The sequence below is a fragment of the Parasteatoda tepidariorum genome, chromosome 10, assembly GCF_982258835.1.
Source record: "Parasteatoda tepidariorum strain Cologne lab strain chromosome 10, Ptep-v5.0, whole genome shotgun sequence".
Classification (NCBI taxonomy): domain Eukaryota; kingdom Metazoa; phylum Arthropoda; class Arachnida; order Araneae; family Theridiidae; genus Parasteatoda; species Parasteatoda tepidariorum.
Window position 1 is genome coordinate 6,128,090 of NC_141764.1, and position 22,707 is coordinate 6,150,796.

Here is a 22,707-nt window from a genome sequence, read left to right on the forward strand (position 1 = left end):
AATTACAAATGGGATTAAAAATCACAAGACTACAGAGTTGAACATTAGTAGTAGTGAACGAGAAAATTGGGTCGGCTGTTTAATGACGATTATAAAATAAAATAGATATTTGTAATGTTTGTTTACCTGACTGGGTAACAATTTTGTTGAAAGTAATTTTTCTCTCATTAACTGTGGCTGCCCAACCAATAGCACCATCTTCTCCAAATCTTGCCGATCCACTGTCCCAGAATGGTTCCAGAAATGAAATCTGGTCAGAAAGGGGAAGGACTTCAATACCATTCTCTCGAAATAAGTTGAACTCAATTAAAGATTGGAATGCCGCAACTGCTTTCTCCATGAAACCACAACTTTTAAGAACAAAACACATTTGGCTAAAAATATCTGAAGAAAAAGTTCAAGTTTGTTAATACCAAAACTATTATTTATACATAAATACAATCAAACCCTGGTATAGTGCACCTTCAAGGAACCGAAATTTCGGTTCACTATAACCGGGACTTCACTATATGCGTTCCGCAGACACTTTTAACTAATGGTTTCCAACTACCCCTTTTTATTACACACTATTTAAATAAATAGCGAATAAAATGAAACACAGAAATGACTGAAAGATAATAAGTAGCAACAAAAATGTGTGAACTTTTATTTTTTAATACTCTTCATCTTGAATTTATGTCACTCCGCTTTTTAAACCTGTCTAATCAGTCATTCGAGCACATAAAAGCAGTCTCACCCAATTGCATAGCAATTTCATCAGTTTTGACTTGAAGCATTTGTCCAGATACTGGAAGATTGCGGCTTCTTTGAATGCTGAACCAATTCAATAATGAAGAAAACAAGAAAAATGCTTATTGCTACATTTCATGCTGTAGATGGCTTTAAAAATCGGTATATGTATTTATTTTGAAGTAGAAATTTCAAAATTATTACAGAAAAAATGAAGATAATAAATCAGTCGAGGATAGAAAAAAAAGTTCATAATATCCAGCTTCCCCTCTTTTGTTGGTTCATTATATCCATAAAATATAACACTATACGTGTGTAGCAAGGCAGGGGAGCGAACATTTTGTTCATTATATCCAGGAATTTACTATAGCGAGGTTTGACTGTATAAAAGTCAGTGGGGCAGTTTTTTATAGATTCTTTAGTCATACGAAAATATGTCAGTTTTTGATAAGTATTCGTAACTTATTTAAAAATATCAAAAACAAGTTTTTTTTTTTAAAAAAAATACATGGATTCAAAACTGAATTTTTTTTTTTGTTTGTTCTACATATGAATAGCAAAAGTATATTTTAATACTAATTGTTTAATGAAATACTTTCTATACACATATACAGACCTTCATATAGAAAACCGATGCATAGTCTTGTTTGCTTTTCCATTGAAAATATATTTTATTTTAATGACTATTAGAATGCCTACATTGAACCCTTCACAGCGACTAAAATTTAATCATTTGATTTAGAAAAAGTAACAGAGAAATTCTTAAAATAATTATTTCCTAATGATGTTAGAATACAATAAATGTAAAATACATTTAATCTCCTTTGAATAAAAGAACCCCCTAAAATCTTATTCTAAGTTCTAGGTGGTCATGATTTATAGCTTTTCATATTTAGTGCATCAGTGTTTTAAGAAGAAACAATAAAATTTTCAGTCATGCTTTTCCTGTTTGATAATTGGATTTACTTTTATTTTGAAATGTCAGTCTCTTTGTGTGGTGAATTGGAATTATATGTAAAAGACGTGTATATGTTAAATATTACGACACTACACATGTAAAAAGATTATTTCCCGTTGCTTAATACAGCTCTCACGATCAGAAAAAAGTATGGTGAGCTTAATACAGCTCTCCTGGTTTCTCACAAAACAGCAATGAATCAACTAGTGGTTTCCGTTCATCGAATTCTATCACAGATATAATTCTGATGGGGTAATACTGTAGTGTGTCTACCACTACAAAAATATAATTCCAAATCACTAGTATATAAGACCTGTTAACTCGATTCCATGTTGGGGTACCTTTTCACAGATGAAGGTTGACATTGTCGATATCTACTCTCCCCACAAAGAGGAGAATTTTTTTAAATTTTATTTTGCCCATCTTTGCAATATGTGTTTAGAACAAAGCTATCTATTCTGCAATTAAAACTATTTTTAAAATTATATATTCTACATAGAACATTTTAAAATAGAAACATTCAAGAGACTTTAATACCTACCTAACATTCTAGGGACTATATCAGGAGGTGCTTCATGTGATTCAATTATGCCCTCATTAAGATTTGAAAGAGTCGCAAGACATTTACAGTAGAGCTTCAAAATTCGAGGGGTGGTAAAATATGTTACATTCGTCAAAAAGAAAACAAAATATTCCTGCCAAACTTCTACGTTATTGGGGTTCAAGAACACTAAATTATCCCAGCTTTGTATCAATTTTTCTAACTTCCACAGACTTCTGCAGAGTTTTAACTTTGCAACATTCAGTTGAACTGATTTAGGATTGTGGCTTAGAGCTTTGTCTAAAATTGCAATTTTTTTCTCTATCACAGAAGACTCTGGAATTGAATCGGAACTTTGGTTTCTTTCACACAACTCATCTTGAAAGGAAACAAAGTCCAGCCACAGTTGAATGTCCCTAGGACATTCAGATAATTTTTTATTGAAATGAATTGTTTTCTGTCGCAACTCAAAATCCACAAAAAATTCCTCTTTTTCTTTGTTTTGATTCAAATCAGTAATCTTTGAAGGAGTTTTCCAGGAACGAGATATTCCTTCAAATGTTTCTTGAGAATAATCTGCACGCATATCAGATTCTCTGTTAACAAGAGAAAGAGGAATAAACGTAGAATTTGTTGTGAGAGAATCATCTTTTATATCAATTTTTTCTACTGTTTCTATAGCTTTTAATTTTTTAATCGATTTCTTACTGAAGTAACGTACAAGAGCATTTTGCTGTTTGGGTACATGGGATTTATACCACTCGTCTCTTTGTTTTTTATTCAATCCCATAGGCATTCTTGGATTTAATTTGTACTTTGCAATATATTTTTGTTCCAAGTGTTCATAATAAATATTTTCTGGATCTCGATGTTGGTCCACTCGATAAGCTCGTTCATAGGATAGTCCAGTTTCTTCGATAAATGTCTTCTTACTTAAGTAACTTCTAATTGAGTCTCTAAAAAATAAATTTAGATTTAATCTTTTGAACATTCAATGTAGAAAAGGTTAAGTCTATGATAATAATATAAGCACAAATTAATAAATAAATTTAGTTAACAACATAAAAACAAATAATTAATAAAAAATACATAAATACTACGATTAGTCGAACTTTACTATTATGAAAATAATATATTCCGATATAAACAACTTTTCACCACTGTGGCAGAATTTTCTCGTGCTTTCTGCGATACACCTCTCTAATACTGATATCTTTCTGTAAGATACTTAATAACAAATACCGTATATTCCGGCGTATAACGCGCACTTTTAATACAAAAAATAACATTAGAATTTACGGGTGCGCGGTATACGCAGAATATAAAAAATTATAGATTAAAAAAATTTAAATATAGAAAAATACTTTTATTTTAAAGAAATAACATACCTTTACCTATATACTTCATTGATTTTCGTTATTACATAAATAGTTCATTATATTCGTCTTCCGCTATCAATTACAATTATTAAAATTTTTTTGTATTATAACTACAACTTTTTTTGTATTATCTGTAAGGTGGGACCTAAACATGTCCCACTCTAAAAGGCTTTCTGGTTTTCTTACGCAACCAGGACGGATTTGCCAGATGCTTTTTACCCACAATTTAGCACCATTTTTGTCCATCCAGAATCACATTATTGCTCTTTCAATTCTAGCCCTCACATACATGTCAAATTCAGTTTCATTTATTTTTTCAAAAGATAGGGAAAAATACTTTTTATTTACGATCTTGAAAGATGGTACAATCCAAATTTTCGTGCGCGTTATACGAGGAGTATATCTTAAAATTTAAAAAAAGTAATTAGAAATTACGGGTGCGCGTTATACGCCGGGGCGCATTATGCGCCAGAATATACGGTATACATGTTACTTATTTGAAGTAAGAGAAGCGTTAACTTCAAAATAAATAAATTTTAAAAAATCGGATCAAATAATTTTTTAAATTTAATATGTAATATTTTTTTATTCTAATATTATGAGAAATATTCTCGCCTTTTGTAATTAATCATCACATTAATTAAAATTTTAAGAAATCGCGAAATCTGTAGCAGTAAGTACCGTGAAAAAAAGATCGATGACGAAATCCTGCGAATCGGACTCTTCAAAAAGGGGATACTAAATGCGTTTTCATTTCGAGATTCAGTTGCTTTAATAAATAAGATCGTTTTAAAAATATCGGATTTTAATAGCTATGTGGAAATCAGTAGTAATAACTGCATGAAAAAACAGAACAAAAATTTTTACAGAAAAGAAAACCAATTTTTTACTTTATTATTCTTTATTTTTCATTGTTCTCAAATGAAAATAAAAAAATCGCAAGAATTTTTTCCACTCTGATGAGCGAGAAAGGCGTCTTCTGAATATAATTCTGAAGAAAATATAAAATCTTTCAAAAATTTCTGCCGAAAAGAAAAGCAAAATGTTTTACTTCCCAAAGAAAAAATATTGCTGCAAGAACTTGGTAAAGTTCTGCAACAATGTCACCGTGTCGCCACGGGGCTTTTCACTACATTGCTGCCTATTGAAGAGATTAAAAAATCACAAGGATTAATAATGAAGATATAAATTTTTTTCATTAGCTTTAAAATATTATTGAAAATTATGCATTTTAACACAATGAACCATCCATTTATATTAATGAAAGACTAATTTTTGAAATAATATTATGATGTGCATAGATAGTTAATTTTTGCAAGGCAGAAATTGTTTTTTATTAACACATATGGTGAAGTAGGATTTATGATCGAACACACTAGTTTGTATTAAAATGCTACAGACACCTATATTTTTACACCAAATGATGATACAAATTTTGTAATAAATCAACAATTAACCTAAAACTATTAAATTAAGACAATTTTTAACATAAAGTATTGATTCTTTATACACCACTTTATCAAATGACAATATTTCATTGAATTTTTTAGATATATTGATAATGTAGATGTAAAGTAGAATAAAAGATTTCGTATGAAACATTTAATTAGCTTTATTTGTACAGCTTATTTTAGAGACGTGAGCTGTGGTGCTGAATGATAGGTAAGCATACAGTCACAACTTTTTAATTCTCCAACTGCAGATTGAAAACTACCATATTAATTTTCACATCATAAATAAAATATAATGTTCATAAACTGAAAAATTGAGGAATAGAAAAACTTACTACTGTCCACTCTCTTTAATACAGTCCCCCATTAGTGCGATCCTTCAGACTGGATTTTCAATTTTAATAATAACATATAATTTTCAACGATATTAATATTATTACAACCTGGTATACTTTACACAATAGGTTTTGTTGGCATTGGCAGTGTTAGAGAAGGCAATAAAGTTTGTAGTCTGTAGTAGTAGATTTTAGCTAGACATTTTTTTTAAACAGTTGAGTTTTAGTTTGGCTCTTTTAGTGCCACTGCCTGGTACACATTTGGCCAGTATACCAATAGTTTGGCGACAAGCATCCTTATGGCAGTGGTGACATTTTCTAAAATCGCACCAAACTTGTAGCGTACACTAGAATTTTACTGATATTATTCGACAAAATATATTTTTTTTATTGTTAATTACATAACACCGACAATTTCAAAACAAATTACAAGACATTTATCATTAAGAAAAAATTGTTTTGCATAAAAAATAGGATTTTGCAGTATTTTATGAGCTAGAGAAAAAATCTCCCAGACTAACAAATTGTATTTTTTATACATACTAAATTTCAACACTAATTTGATAAATTTCATTCTCTAATGAAATGTTTTAAAATACAGTTTCAGTAAAAACTTCACAATCATAAGCATATTTGCTCCAATAAAACAACAAAATAGAATTGATCTATAGCTGTTTCAAAAGAACTATACGTTTACACAAAACAACTGTATTAAGGTATTTTTAAAAGAAAAGGAAATTTATATCCGTTATACTTTTCTGGAACTATAAAAGTTTCACTAGTTGTATTTGGAGTAACACTTTTGTGTTTAGCTTTTTTCTTCTTCGAATGCTTGATTTTCTTGCTTGCTCTAACATGTTCAGTATCACAATCAACAGTTTTCCTACAAAAAGTCATAAAAAAATACAAAATTTAGTTTAAAATGAAAAATTAAAAAAAACTTTATAACTTTAAAAATAAAAACTAATTATGCTACAAAATCCGGTGAAAAATCTTTAAAAAAAATTACAACAACATAATATGCTCAAGTGATTTGTATGAATGATATTGATTTAGAAATAAAACTATAAAAATTAAATCTTCTTTAACTTATTAATAGATCAGATAATAAAAGATTAATTTTCTTTTTTATTAAAAATATGTAGTGTAAATTAAATAGTTTCTTTCTCAGAGCTTTTTCTAGATTTTTTCCTTCATTTTTTAAATTAAAAATTTAAATAATTGGAAAGCAAATGTTCTATCCCCTAAGCCATCACAACTCTCACTGTATTATTTATAACTTTAAAAAAAATTATCATGTTCTCTCATTCTGGCTTTAGAAACTCTGATAATGGAAAATTTTCTGCCCTGTATGCTTTAATTTGTTAGTATAGCAACCATGGTTGGCAAGTTTTTGACACATGACAGTTTTTACCGGTTTATACCATGGTTTTTACCGTCATGTCATAAACCCCTCTGTAAAAAACGTCAAAAACCCATAGTTTTGGTAAAACTATTTTTATTTGAGTTTAACTGCTTATAATTTAAAATTAATTCATTTTTGGGCAATAAAATTAGAAAAAAAGTTGTTAAAAAGATATTTAAGAACAGATTCTTGAATTTTCCCAACATGATTATATCAAAACATACTATTTGAAGTAAAATATTAGGATACTAAACAAAATTTTCAACATTTCCAAGCATCATTTTGTTTGGCATTCTTGACTTAGAGTTTGTTAGTAGTTACAAGTTTTGAAAGTTTTGTTTAGCTTATTTCTAATATTTAAGAAATGCCAAATTTTAAATTCTTCTCTTTAGTTCTTGAATTTATTAATAGTTCCAAGCTTTTTTGTTTGTCTGTTTATTTCTAACAATTAAGAAGTGCAAAATTTTGAATCCTTTGCAAATCAAGCTATAATGATAAAAGTAAGTATTACTATTTTCAATAAGTTTATTACAATATTCCTATATGAATGTATATCCTTCAATAAGAATACGTGTATATAGTTGCAAAATCAATAGCAATCATTTACAACATTCATTTATAAAGGCAATTATGTGAAAATAATATATTGTGCTATATGCCATAAATTAAAGAAATCAGTAGGTTTTTGACAGTTTTTACCGGTAAAAACACTGTTTTTACCACTGTCAAGTCAAAAACCAGTTCTTGACGGCAAAAACCTAACCGTGATAGCAACAAGGGTGCACTTGCTTTGCACATTCAATCCATCTTTGTCTTTTTTTTTCAAGTGTAACAGCAAAACAGTTTAATTTTTCAATGATCTTTCTGTAGAAAATAATTTAAACATTTAAGTTTGTAGAAGGAACGAGGATGGATGGACAAACGATTTTTCAAATTCCAACATATTAAAGTTTTTTAGACATGTAGGTTTGATAATAACAGAACAGACATAGTAAGTCTTAAAATATCTAACAATTTAAATACCTAAAAATTTTTTAAAATTAGTTTGATGTTTCATTATTTTGAATCCGAATTTTGGTAATTAATTTAAGTCATTCAACTTTATGTAAAGTAATCTAATTTTTTTATATAAAATTAAAGTGATAAAAATTTCCCAATCTTGAATTCGGATACAAAATAAATCTTTCATACATTATAAATTTTTTTACAACATGAATTATAAACCACAAATTTGAAATAGCAGTCATGCTCACAAGCTCCCTCTATAATTCTAAAACTAGAAGAACACTATTTGCAACAAAAACTTGATAGACACAAAATTCTGGGCTCCAACCGACCATCAACCAGTTTAAAACAATTTCTCTAGAATATGTATTTTAAGAAACAATAACAATCTAACATTTGAATAATAAAGCAAATAATAATTTCTAAAGTAAGTAGCATCCATTGAAATAATTCTATAGAAAAATTCAATCAATGTGATTCAATTCGGAAAATTACTACAACCTAAATAAAATTTTAAAAAATATTTTCTATATCAACATTGCCATTGATTAAATGTCTTTTATTTTTAAATTAATGTATTAAATATACTATTTCATATAAGAATTTATACTTACTCTAGTTTGCTGTATACTATTTCATTATTCGAGGGAGCATAACTACTGTTGTTTAGCCACTCGGGATCAGCATTCTTATTGTCTTTAAAGCAAATAAAATGCATAAATTACTTTAGTAACATTGGAATTCACATCAAAAGTAAATTTACACTGAACACATAGTAATTCCAGTCTAACAATTAATATAGATATTTAAATGATAAGATTTTAAAGGGATTTGCAGAATACAAATTACCAAAATAAAATAAGCATAGGAATCCGATTGGCGCTATATTTAGAGTTTAGAATTTTTTTCACTTTTTTCACTAGAGCTGCACAATGGGCTATTGGCGACAGTCTGGGAAATATCCCTGAGGACGATTTGAAAATATGCTAGCACAATTTTGATACTCTGCAGAGGGGATGACTCCCCTGCCCTGATAGCCCGACGACCTGCATGCTAAGTCGAGCGCTTTACGGTAACAGTTTAACGAGGACCGATACAGAGAACCCTTGGTCCCTACGCAGGCTGATCAATGACCAAGTGGTCCTCCACCCCATTACTTATTGCAGTCTTTGAGGCTTGACTGCGGTGTTCTACTTGGAACCCTAACTTTACAATCAGTCCACTAAGGGAAGCTATGATGTGCCTACTTGATTAGAATGGAGCAATAGTTACACGTGTATAAGTAGAAGCTAGAAATATGCACACAAATCAGTTTAATGCAATTTTAACCAAAAAGTAGGGCAAAAATAAAAAGTTGAATAAGAATCAAACTGCTTCTATAAACAAACAAATTGAGTCACATTTTTAATTTAATTATGCTCATTAATTTATGCCTATCATGGTTTTGTCTGTATAGTTTGTCCAAAATAAGAACTCCCCCAGACATTCCCTGAACCTGTGGCGGTTACTATGGTAACGAGGTATGAATATTTCAAGCAGGGGTGCGGGGTCACTGTTTTTGTGGTTTTGGCTCGGGTTAGCCCTAAAGTGAAGCTACCCTCCCTAAAATGCATCATCCATTCTTGTTTCCATAGCAACAGACAGCCTCAGACTTTGTTGCGGGAGGATTTCTTAGCTTAGACAAACTACATTCCCAACTGTGACTCACTTGACTGATGACATACAGCAAATCCAAGAAACATGATTTATTAGTTTCACATGAATAGTGGGTAAGCATCCTTTGTGATAATTAGCACAACATCCAAGTAGTAACAAAATAAATCAGGGATGAGTTCGGTAAAAAGCCGAAAATAGAAATCCAAAAATGTGTGCAAAACAAATTATACATAGAAAAAATTCCCAAAATTTGAGCAAGAAGTGTCTGTAAGAAGCATATACAGGAGTTCTGTCCAAGACAAATTTAATACTGTTTAGCGGTACCTTCACAAATTCAACTTTAGGAAAAACGGTAGTTTCACAGAATACTTTTTCTTAAAATTTTATGTTTGTATCCCGTAAGAAACGATAAATCCATATTTTTGTGTTGATTTTTTAATATTATTTTTAATTTTCACAAATTATGCGCAAATTTTCACAAAATAGGTACCTTTCAGAAAAATCTGGACAGATCCATGATATATCTGTAGAACAAACATTATCAATGTTTTAATAAAAAAAAATAGTAAAAATATCGAATATATATGCTGAATAAAATTTTAAATGTTTTTTTCTTTTTTTAATTTTGGGTGAATTTTGATCTCGATGATACGAATTCCAATGGGAGATTTTTTTTTAAATCGCTTAAATACAAACCAAGATGTGTAATTTCAAATCGTGTGGATACGACTCGTGATGCATAATTTTAAATCGTGTGAATACGAAACAAGATATGTAATTTTAAATATGAATCAGGATGTGTAATCGCATGAATATTTTATCGCGATATGATTTTTGAATCCAGTAAATGCAATTTTGAATTGCTTTTACATAGGTATGAAAAAGCATAAAAACAAATTATTTTTTTATTAAATTTTTTTCAAAAAGAGCAGAATTCCTCCAAAAAGCTGATAAAACCCATCCTTGTAAATCAAATTACTTCTTGATAAATTTTGAAATGATTAACAATATTTTTCTGTTTTCAATAAAGATATGAAAGATAGAAAACAAAAATTTTGCTGGGTTCGATTAATCAGCACCAAGCAAAAACAAATTTTTTTTTACATGGGTGATACTGGATACCCAACACACTGGATGGGTATGTACAGACTTCATGCGAAACAATATATAAACCATATACTATATACTTTCTATTGAATAAACAAAGTAGTTTTAAGTAAACTTATTACTTACACATATAAATAAAAGCATACACATTATTTTCATTTTTTCTACATGTTTTAAAAAAGTTTATAAAAGAAATCCAGATAAATTAATATATAATTACTGACGTAAGACTTAGCTGAGGTATGGATAAGCTAAATGTGAGCTTATAAAATCATTAATTTTTCATTTGATTTACTTAAAACTTTAGTAACATTTAAAAGCGGGATATTTTAAAAGTATTTTTAAATAACATGATGACATATTGAAAGAAAATAATTTTCCAAATTTTAATAAACTTTAAAAAAAAAAAAAAATTGCCTAGAGTGTTAGATTGGCAGTAAAGGAACTCAACTGGATAGAAATTGCGGCTGTTGGACTAGTCAGTATGAAACAAGCTTTTTAGAGAAAAGGCAATTTAAAGTTAAAGGTAGTTGATTTCACTTATTTATGCATCACTTCAATGGGTCAATATAAGCAAGAATAATAAAATGTCCTATATAAAAAATTTTTATTTTTTATTTTTACTATTTTGCAGGCGTGTACTTGCCTGAATGTTTTTATTTCGTATTTTTAATTTCATTAATAATCTATCAAAAGTGTGTATTACACAATAATTATTTTCCTCAATTTTAAAGCTTTAAATTTGTAAAGAAGTTTTTCATGTACATATATATTTTTTACTTCTTATGTACTGTTAATCGCACAAGTTTTTTTCCCTGTATTTTGAAATTCACATTGTGTAAAATTTAGACTGAATGTTTGTTTACTTTTAATTATCACTTTTTTTTATGAACAAAAATAAAAATTTAGAATTAGTATGATTTTGTTTAAAATTTACGTTCAAATAAAATTTATGTTTCAATATAAGCAAAATTATTTTTAAGAATGTTACAAAATTCAAACAACAAATTCAAACTTAAACCATTTTTACATTAAATCAAATCAAACAATAAATACAATATGCAAATGCATACCATCATTTTGCCCTTGCAAATAATAAGCTGGAAACAGAGAAGTTGAGGGGTTGGGTGCAGTTGTGGTGGTAATGGGGAATAATGGAAGAACTGATATCTCATTAGGATCCATTTCAGCAATCTAAAAAAATAATAATTATATATAAAAGGAATTAAATAATTGAGAAAAATTCCTCAATAGTAACATTAATTTAAAACAGTCTTAAACTAAATTCATGCAATTATATTTTAAGTAGGTAGGCCCAGAAGCAGAAAGTGCCTAAAACTGTGACGTACGTCGCAGAACAAACGAAATCCTGCAGAACAATTTGTATCTTGAATAGAATTCTCTTTAGCTTTGACCACTTGCTGTTTTCCTGGAGTGATGTTGCTTTAAAAGAGGAACATTTGACACCCTGCACAAATTTCAGCACATTTATCAGTATTCTCCCTCTCCCGTATCTTTGCCATTCTGAGGAGGAAATTAAAGAATCAGCTTTTGGCTATAACATTTTTATAAAATGGGTGTATCAGTGTTTAGCAGACAGCAGGAGAAATCGATCACCTATTTTATCAAGAAAGCTTCTAAATCAAGCCGTTAAAGAATTAAATTCCGAGATTTCCAATTTCATAAAGTTTATGACTTTTATATTTTCCATTCCCATTTCAAAAGCAATTTGAGAATCGTGGGGATCCACGATTGACAGAATTGTTTCTGAAAGACCAAATGCTTTCGATGGAGATGAAGAAGTTGTTGGAACAACAGCCAGCGAATGTTTGTGTTTGCAAATGGTGCACCATTTGGGCACTTGTCCCTTCGAAAGATTTTTAAGGCAGCCCTTATTTTAATGTTCGGATCTTCATATCACAGGTATTTTATTTATAATTTATCATCATCATCGTCGTCATTAACAAAAGTTGTACTTCAAAAGTGATTGAAAAAGTAACAAATCAAGAATGTTTGCCTTGGTTTAAAAAATAATGCAGTGTATCTGTGTATAATCCTGTATTTTAATAAGTGAAAATATAGTATTTTAACGTAAAGTTGACTTTTTTTCGCAATGAAATGCATGCAGAACATTTGTATAAATTAATAAGTCCTGTTGCAGAACATTTGAAAATATTCTGCTTATGGGTAGGTAGGTACTTTATTTAAGTCACACTAGAGCTGTACAATGAGCTATTGGCGACGGTCTGGGAAACATCCCTGAGGACGAACCGAAAACATGCCACCTCAATTTTTATCCTCTGCAGAGGGGATGTCTCCCCTACTTCGGTAGCCCAAAGACCTGCAAGCACTTTAGGGTCTAACAGTTTAACGAGGACCAATACCGTGCACCCTCTTTCCCTACACAGGCTGATCAAAGTGGTCAACCATAAGCTTACTGATCGCAGTCAGTGATGCTTGACTTCAGAATTATATTTTAAAATGTATACGATTGGTAAAATAAAAAAGTATATTTTCTTTTGCTATTTTTCAATGGCAGGCTACAGGAACTAAAAAAATGCCATATTCAGGGCGAACATGAATAAGGTGATTTAACTGTAATTTTAAACACATAAAGCTTTTAGATCCTAATTTAAAGTAACATGCATCTTTGTAAAAATTGCGAGAAATTACTATTCTCTGCAAGCACTGAACCCTGTGGCTAAATCATAGCGACATTGTCGTAGAACGTTACAGACTTCTTGCAGATAAATTTTTCTTTTGAGACGCAAAATAAGCAGCCTTTCTTACTTACTATTAGAGAAGGTAGAAATGCATGTCATTTTTTTTTTATTTATTAATTTCTTCTGAGAATAAAAAAATCTGTAATGAGTTAGTTGGAACTTGATATTCTAAAAAGTAATTCCAAAATCATAAAAATTTAAACAATAGTTCACTTCAGAAATGCTTTTTAGAACATTTTATTTTATACTTTAGTAAAGTAAGAGTGTGTGTGGGGGTTTAATTAAAAATTCAGATTTGTGACAAAAGAATCAATAAATCATTGCGGCATATTTCTCCCTTTTTAATATTTGGTAGAAATAAATCTATTCAATATTCCAAGTAAATCTGTATCAAGCAAAAAACATTTTTTTTAAAAATTTAACTTTCTAATAGAATGGTATTTTTTCCAAAGCAGAAAAAAAAAACATTTTTAATGCAAATGCTTCAAATTAAGAATACATCATAAATTTTTATTAATATTTAAAACTGTTCTAGGGGCAAAACGCATGGTTCAGAGGTCAGTTTTGGCTCATGAACTGTAGATTGTATACCACTGGTTTTAACTATAAAAATAATACAAAATTTCTTAAACTAATAGTTGACAAACTGTTTTTTAGGATATTTTAAAGGGTACTTCATTGATATAACATACTATTTATATGTGCTCTTGTCACAATGATTTAATCACTAACCATATTTTATATAAAAATCAATTACTGTGTCAATCAAAAATCAATTTATAATACCGCAAATTCAGATATAATAATCAGGTATATTTATTAAAACCAGAAAAACAGCAGCGTTTAGCGATAAAGTTCTTTTTTTAAAGTTCAAACGGTGACAAATTTGATAACCTAAAAACTAGCGCTATTAGGTCTTTCAGTAAAATATAAGATAAGATTCATAATTACGATTTATAGACAGGGGATTTTCATTGGTACGTTTTCATTCAGCATTATATTTTTTTGCACAGAACAGATTCACAAAACACATAAGTACGGATTGTTGTGTAGAAAGTTGATTGTAAAAAAGTACGACGAGCTCTCTGAGTTAGCTTATAGCTCTGTTTTTTTATTAATGGGGCTAATGGCTGAGGCTAGGTAGCTAGCTGCTACTTCACGATACGAAGCCTTCCCTTTTGATGTAAATGCGAGAAACAAAGCCCCTCCACAAAAATGAGTAAATATTTCTTACCTCAACAATATTTTTGTAATGGCTATTTTTTTCATTTTAATTCATCGGACGACATCGTACAACAACTCTAATCTGAAGGATATTTCTGAAAACTGGATTTCAATGAAAACCAATTTTTACTGGGAAGGAATTAAAATATATTTGCTTACCGACATATTACTTTTAGAAGCAAACCAAACTTTACATCTCAAATGAAAACACGATAATTAATAACAAAAGAAAAGGATATACACTGTGTTTACTTGTCTCGCATTTATCAATTATTTGTTAGATGATCAATTATTTGTTGAGAAGATGAAATCAGTAGAATCGAATCGGTTGAATAAAACTTCGTTTTTAAATATCAATTTAATACTTGTTTGAATAGTATATTACATCCGCATCCGATCTTAAAGTTCATTCAGTTCAAGGATTTAAACTCCAAATCAGTTGCCATGGGAACAAAATTAAGATTATTAATGAACTTATTACATGATTAAATTTGAATGAAAATGAAAAGTGATTAAATTTTTTAGTGCTTTAAATTAAACTAAATTACAGTGAAGAGACCTAAAAAAGGGAAAAATTCATAACATTGACATTCACTTTATTGGGAAAAATATTGGCAACGAAAATTTGTATTCTTTTTTGTCATAACCGCTGAAATTCAAAAGTTGTTTCTTCCTCTGCTGTTTCGTTGCAATAGTAAGTTACAATAACAGTATCTTTTTGAAAGTTTTATGGTAAAATATTTTGTGAAAAGTTTGTTGACAAAATAAAATGCAAATAATTATGAGTAAAACTCTTATGCATCTGGAATCTTTCTTGAGCAGTTTCAATTTTGCTATAGTTGGTGTTTGAAATTTCGTTGTTGTCATAAATCTTAAATATATTTTCGAAAATATCAGGTAAAAATTATAGTTAACTTATAATTTTTGGATTAGGTTTGTGAAAATAAAACCAGTATTGATACATATCAGGGATATTGATACAATAATGGATTTATTCCTGTAAGAAATTCTCTGGCCTTCTCTTTCTGTACATTGCTGAGAAGCTGCCCTTTATATTTTGGGTGTAATAAATAAGCAAGAAGGTGCCAAGGTAAAATTGATTGCACAAATCTTTTTTTTTACTTGTATTTTATAAGGCTGTAAATTGTCGCATATGTAATTGAAATCACATATGCGAGCAACAATGTTTTGATCCATCTCTTTCAGATGATCATTTGTGACTTCTATGTAAGACTTATGATTACGCACATACGTTTGCAGGCATGCTAACTGGCTATTCCACCTGGTGCTTCCATGTAACTGAGGTAGAATACTATCACTGCATTCTTTTAGCCAGGCTGACAGAGCATGGTGATTGCGAAAATATTTGCTAATATCCACAACACAGGGTTCGCCAAGTGGGCCCACTTTGAAAAAACCCGCCCGGGTTTTATTGGGTGGGTCCACCTTGAAAAAACCGTCTTGGAACGATAAGTGGATTTTTTCAACAAAACATTTTTTTTTTTTATTAAAACTTATTGATGCACATTTAATTTTATATAATTTATTGTGCAGCATAAATTTGTCAAATAGAGTTGCATGATTTATGATTAAGTTTTTAATATTTGTAAAGTAAAGGAAACTTGTATCTATAATTTTATAGTACTATTGAAAACTATATGTGTGTTTTTTCAAAAAGTAATATTTTAATGAAATTAAATCAAATGGAAATTTAAATAATATAGTCTGAAAAGATCAACTTTTTCAAATATAGTTGCATGCTTTATATATTAATAAAGAGCAGGGGTCTGTCTAGGTTTTTCTGAGAGGTACCTATTTTGTGAAAATTTAGACATAATTTGTGAAAAATTAAAAATTATATTAAAAAATCAACACAAAAATATGGATTTATCATTTCTTAAGGGATACAAAAATAAAATTTTAAGAAAAAGTATTTTGTGAAACTACCGTTTTTCCTAAAATTGAATTTGTGAAACTACCGTTTTTCCTAAAGTTGAATTTGTGAAGGTACCGCTAAACGGTAGTAAATTCGGCTTGGACAGACCCCTGAATTGATTCCCATGTTCAAAAAAATTGGAAAAAATGTTTTTTTTTTTTAGACTAAGTGATATATTAACAAATTTAAACAGTTTTATTTTTCTGGCTTTAAAAAAATAAGCTAAAACTTTTTATACGAGAACTTTTTAAAATTATTCATCTAAAGATGAAATTATTTTCCTATGGTTAATTATTGGAAAAAAATGGGACAAGTAACTGATATTCTTTATAATTATACGTAATTTTAATTCACTTTCTTCTATATCTTAGTCTTATTATAAAAACATGAAAGACCACTAAGTATTTATCTCAGTTATTTATTTAATATTTGTTATTTTTATTATATATATATTTATTATAGTTATATTAATTTACTAAATATTTGTATCACTTATTGATACATATATCATTATGAAAATTGTTTAGAGTTTTCCTTTTAAATTTTTGGTTACAAAATTAATATGCTATTTGTGAATACTATATTTGATCTTTAATTCAGTACATTACAGTTTAATTGCAATATTTTTAAGATTCGTTTCTTAAGAAATTAATTGCATTTAGTTTTCTTTTAAATTTTTACTTTTTTATTTTCACTTATAATTGATTTATTAAAATATTTATTAAATAGCTTGGATATTAAAACTTGATTGTAATTTGAAACTGAATGAAATTTTTCTCCTGTTCCCTTTTTAAAAAGAATTTCTTCTTGAGTTGGAAGAAATTTATTACTTCTTTCTGGGGTCTGTTTAGAAGAAATTTGGGTCCGTTAACGGACCCTTCACAAAATATCTTTTCATAAAAACGGACCCTTCACAAAATATCTTTTCATAAAAACGGACCCTTCACAAAATTATTTTTCTTTTAATCGGATCCTTCACAAATTTGTTTATCTTCATTATTGTTTTGTTAATCGAATAAACCTTTCCCAGGGCAGAAAACAAGAAAGATGGAAGTAAACGAATTAAGTTTTGTCTTCGGCAGACGATTCTTCCATTATTCGTCCGAAACGAATATTCAACCTTCAGCAGTATAGGCTAAATACCGAATATTTTATGTTGCATCTCTAATTTAGAAGCAGCAATTGCTGTTTATTTTTGAAAATTTTAATTTTTTTTATTATAATTTTACAGTGCTGAGCATAATCTTGTATCTATTTACAATTTAAAAACTCCTTGAAAAAGGTTTTTGCAATAACCAGACCCTATCTGCACAAATTCATAAAAGCGAACCCTGGTTAAAAGAATGTGAGTAATTTTTTCACAATTTCACGAAAAACGGACCTTTCACAAAATGTCTGGGCAGACCCCTGTCTTTGACAAATTTCTTTATAATTCTTTCCACTTTGGATTAAATTTGCTATCCTTGATCAGGGTTTTGAAAACCTAACCCGCCCGGATTTTATTGAAAAAAACCTGGGGAAAACTGTGTATTTTTATTAAGTTTAAAATTTTACTGTGAAAATATTTTTTTTTATTAAATAGTGTTGTATAAGCTTAAAAATAGAAATAAATCCAAAAAGTTTATATGAAATATGTATTATAAAATTAAAATAAGTTTAAATAATGCACTATGACTAATGAATCTTTTTTGTTAAAAACATAATCTTAATGAATCTTTATTGTTTGAATCTATAAATATTTATAATCAGTAAAAACTAAAATTTCATCTGACTTTTACCTTTAATAATTAAACTGGAATAAATATTTAATGGTCTTCCATGTTTTTCTAATATGATTAATAGAAAGTGAAATTAAAATTACGTATAATTATAAAGAGTATCAGTTACTTGTCCCATTTTTCAGATATTTAACCTTAGAAAAGGACTTCATTTTTAGATATATTTTAACTTTATAATTTCAAAAAACAAATTAATCTTAAAATTATAAAATAGCATAGATGAAAAGTTTTAGCTTATTTTTTTGAAACCAGGAAATAAAACTTTAAATTTGCTGTTGTTTAATGTATCACTTAATAGAATTTTTGTTGTTGTTTGTTTTCAATTTTTTTAAACATGATTAAAAGAAACAAAATAAATCATATTCAAATGAAATCTTAAAAATAATATTTAAAAAATCTTAAAAATAATATTTTAATTTTTAACTGTTTTTAATGGTCTTAAACTTTCTCCTAAATTGTCAGCAGATGTTAAGAGTTAACTTTAAAAAAATGTCCATTTTTTTTATTCATTATTATCATACATCAGATTCAAAGTGTCTACATTTCTCTCTTAGATGGCGATACACTTTTACAAGTTATGTAGCTTTATCTGTTCCTAATCTATTTTGTAGTTTACTCCATGCCAAACTGAAAGTTGAAAAGTGTCTTTTGATAGAGGATGCTGGTGCTGAGTGTAAAGAAAAAAAAATTGGCATAAATTTTGTGGAAACTTGGAATTTTTTTTCTTGCCATAATTTTCTACTACGTTTTGATGAAAACTGTTAAATAGCAGTGTCAAGCATCATTAATTTTGGAAAGTATTCAGGATCGGAAATTTTGAATGCCATAACACCTGGCAGAAATCCTGGATAATGATTAGAAAGACAGTTTTCTGCTAATTGCTCTTGTTCATCATTTAAAAATTGTCCCCTTGTTTCGGGATCCAGGATGCATATGCTAATAATTGAGGTGGCTGAACAGCTCAATGGAATCTTTTTACAAAATGTTTATGGGGTTCTAATTCATCACACAATAGTAAGTTAATTCATATTTCAACAGCTTCTGAAATTGAAATGTTTTCTGATTCAAGCTTTTTTAAAGCTTCAGAAACAATTGATATCTGTTTTTCCAAATTGATAGTTTATTAATAAAGTCCAACATTATTTAATATTTTTAACATATTATTATTAAATTTATTTTGATGTTCAAGAGCAATCTCTTGATATTTATAGTAATTATTGGCAAAAGTTTTTACGCGGTCACAATATGAATTGCACCTAGTATCATTTGGTCATCAAGCAGTTTTTTTTCATTTGCCCATCCATGTGCTTGATGCACATTTCTAAAATATTTGTTAACTTCAACGATATGTCCAATGATAGTATTAGGAGATACTTCCTTTTGAACCAAATTAAAAAAAAAAAAAAACAATTTGTGAAAAAACCCACGAAGTGGTTTTTTTTTTTTTTTTTTCATAAATCCCACCAAGTGGGCCTACCTAGTTAAACCCGGGCGTGTTTTTTCTAAGTGGGCCCACTTGGCGAACCCTGTCCTTGATTGCAATGATTAGTCATGATAATTGATGACAGTAATGTGATCATACCTCATCATAATTAGTAATTATATAATGTTATAATAATCATGATCTAAAGTTAATCAAGCCTCAAATCTTACGTTTTTAAGAGGTAAATTTTTTTTATATTTAATGACAAATACTTACTAATTTTCTTTTGGTACATTGAAATGCTACTTTTGCATTTCTAAAATCCTCTACATTTTAAATGTTATATAAACTAAACACAGTGGCGCAATAGCTCATGGAGGGCCAAGACCTACTGCACCCATCTCAGTTTTCTTGTCCTTAGGCTCTGGGGTGCAAGAGCAGATGTTCCGGTTAGGTGGTCAGCCGAACGCTGAACCCCCAGTGTTTAGTTTTCAAGTATGCTTGGTACTCATTTATAGACCCACCAAAGGGATGATAGGCTGAGTCAACCTTGCCCGGTCCGAGGATTAAATGTTATATTGCAAAAGTTTTATTTTCTTTTCACTATTGACTTTTTAAAGTTGAAAGCAGAATGAAAAAGTCTTTTCAGCAGTAGAAAAAAAATTTTTCACTGAATAATTTTAAAAAATTTGTTTGCTTTGTAATTTACCATCAAGTTTTGACAGCCATTCTTCAAAAATTCTCTTTATCATCCATGCCTTTTTGTAATTTGAGGACAAATAAAATATTTCAAATTATCACAAGTTTGAGTTATAGATAATCGAGAAATAGAAGTTTGTACTCGATTGAAATTCTGTAAAAATAGTTTTTTGTTTAAATAGATGTAAAGAAAAAAACTCAACTTTTTAGTGCTAGATTAATTTGTTGAAATTTAAGCTATTCCTATTCAGGGGTGTAATAGCTGACAGATTCTGTGTATGAAATTGCATCATTGTTTTTACTGGATGCAAATCCTTTGATCAGTTATAATTATAACTCTTGTTTAGAAATTCTTAGTTCAGTATATCAGTATTGAATAATTATGAATTTGAGTTAAAGAACAAAGTTTTTTCATTGCTTGTTATCCATTTGTATACCTAAATGTATGGTTTTAATGAAATGGATTTATATTTAATGAAATGGATTTTAAAAAATTTTGGAAATTAAAAGTAATAATTGTTAATTGAATCCTCGCCTTTAAAAGAAAAGTAAATGATCAAATGCACAATTCGAATTTCCCATATCACCTGAAATATATCGGGATATCTAAAAGCCACATAAAAATCAATTTCAATAACTGCCGCAAATGCAAAATTGATTTTTGATATCTACTTAAATGTGAAATTCAAATTTTGCATGTAAATTACTACTGAAAAGCAAACCAAAATTGTTTACTTTCCAAAACGAAAGTCTTTCTGCGTGAATGTCGCCATGTCGTCGCGATTCTGTCATGGGTCTCCTGATTGTTTTAGGCAAAATCTCCCAATAGCAGTATTAACCATATAATTGAATAAACAAGCTTATTTAGAAAATGATGTAATTTTTAAATTTCTACATACAAAACTAACTTTGTGCTGAATTATGCAGAGAAAAACATGAAGAAGAAAAAGCGTTCGCAATTACCCAAAGGGCAGAAGGTGATTCATCGCCATTTTAAAAGGAGAAGGAAAACTACTTTGTCTAAAATCCTCCAAGCAGGTAGTTATCTTTTGTTTGATTTACTGTAATGATATTTATAACTGTAAGATTAGATTAGATTTTATCTACTATTTGTATGCAATTTTTCTAAATTCTGCCAAATGAAAAAAAATATATTAAATTTACTCTCATTTATTTTTAATGAGTTTAATTGCCAATGGGAATTCGCATACTCAGTGCCGTTCCTGAGGTGGCGAACGCCTGCGTGCAAGAATAATTTTCTGCGCCCCTATATACTATGCTTAAATTCTGATGATAAGGCCAATTTTCATAATCATTTTTAGTTTGAGGTTTAAACTGAATAGTTTCCTTAAAGACTAAAGTCACTTTAGTGTAAGTGTTTGATTATGAAAATCGGCGTAATAAAATAAAACAACGAAAAAATATGACAAAAAATTTATTTTCGACATCAAATAAAATAGACTACTAACATACAATATAGGTCATAAATTCCAGTGTAGAAGCAAAGTGTAGAAGTTACTTCTTATATTAGTTTACTGTTTCTTCCTGTTATCAAAGTTTACAGCTTTGCTATAATTTAATTTTTAATAATTTGCTATAATTTGATTTTTTTCGAATAGTTGAATTGGGCGCCTACGTGCGGGGCATTCGCTGCATACCCGCCAGGAACGGCACTGCGCATACTTCCGGTGGACTTAAATCGGCAATTTTTAAAAGATTACATGGAGTTAATTTCAATAGAAAAAAATATATGTGAGCACATTTTAGATAAAATCATAAGTTCTTTTAAAAATGCTTAAAATAAAGTAGGACATCACTAATTTCATGTTCTGTTAGTTTTTAAAATTTGTTAAATCATGTAATTGTTGCAAGAATTAACCTTTTTCCTACTTTATTTTTATATTCTTGTTAAAAATGCATAATCCTTGCTGCAGTCATAAGGTGCTTTTCTAAATTTTTTTTTTCAGTTTAATATTAGAATTATTTTCTGTTAAGTGGCAAACAAACTTGTATTTATACAGTATGCTTATAATCATTATTATAATATTTCAAATCACAATTTTCATACTATATTTTTTTTAAAAAAAAAAAGAAATTGTTAAAGAAAAAATATTTAAGATTAATATAAAATATATTTGTTATTGCAATATCTCAATTAGTGCACTGTTATAGTTTGAACTCCACTATTTAAAAATAAATGACAAGAAAGTAATTCTTTGTTTTTCTAATCTTTAGAACTGAAACATACCTATGCTATGAGTTAGTGTTTATGCAGGCTGCTTATCAATTTTACACCTTTTTATTATTTTAAATATTTCATGGTCCTTTATTTTAAAAATTGTGTTGATTCAATAAATA

The 22,707-nt window shown here is 28.8% G+C and overlaps 2 protein-coding genes across 10 annotated transcripts in view; one reads left to right on the plus strand and one right to left on the minus strand.

The window, feature by feature from the left end:
* LOC107444804 (nuclear exosome regulator NRDE2) overlaps positions 1-14,374 on the minus strand; it is a 36,376-nt gene extending 22,002 nt beyond the window's left edge. For 2 of the 3 annotated variants that reach the window (XM_043054412.3, XM_043054410.3), the window contains exons 1-6: positions 14,241-14,374; positions 11,640-11,760; positions 8,418-8,499; positions 6,148-6,276; positions 2,229-3,184; positions 127-384 (exon numbers count right to left, since the gene is read on the minus strand). In XM_043054412.3, the coding sequence (XP_042910346.2) occupies positions 127-384; positions 2,229-3,184; positions 6,148-6,276; positions 8,418-8,499; positions 11,640-11,751 (1,537 nt within the window). In that variant the 5' untranslated portion in view covers positions 11,752-11,760; positions 14,241-14,374. Of the gene's footprint in view, positions 1-126; positions 385-2,228; positions 3,185-6,147; positions 6,277-8,417; positions 8,500-11,639; positions 11,761-14,075 lie in introns of all 3 variants that reach the window. The other variant, XM_043054411.3, reaches the window with a different exon arrangement.
* Positions 14,375-15,077: 703 nt separating this feature from the next.
* Positions 15,078-22,707, plus strand: part of LOC107444808 (uncharacterized) — a 36,758-nt gene continuing 29,128 nt past the window's right edge. For 2 of the 7 annotated variants that reach the window (XM_071184460.2, XM_071184456.2), the window contains exons 1-2: positions 15,184-15,410; positions 21,277-21,387. In XM_071184460.2, the coding sequence (XP_071040561.2) occupies positions 21,285-21,387 (103 nt within the window). In that variant the 5' untranslated portion in view covers positions 15,184-15,410; positions 21,277-21,284. Of the gene's footprint in view, positions 15,604-18,909; positions 19,242-21,276; positions 21,388-22,707 lie in introns of those variants that run through there. The other 5 variants (XM_071184455.2, XM_071184459.2, XM_071184461.2 and 2 more) reach the window with 5 other exon arrangements.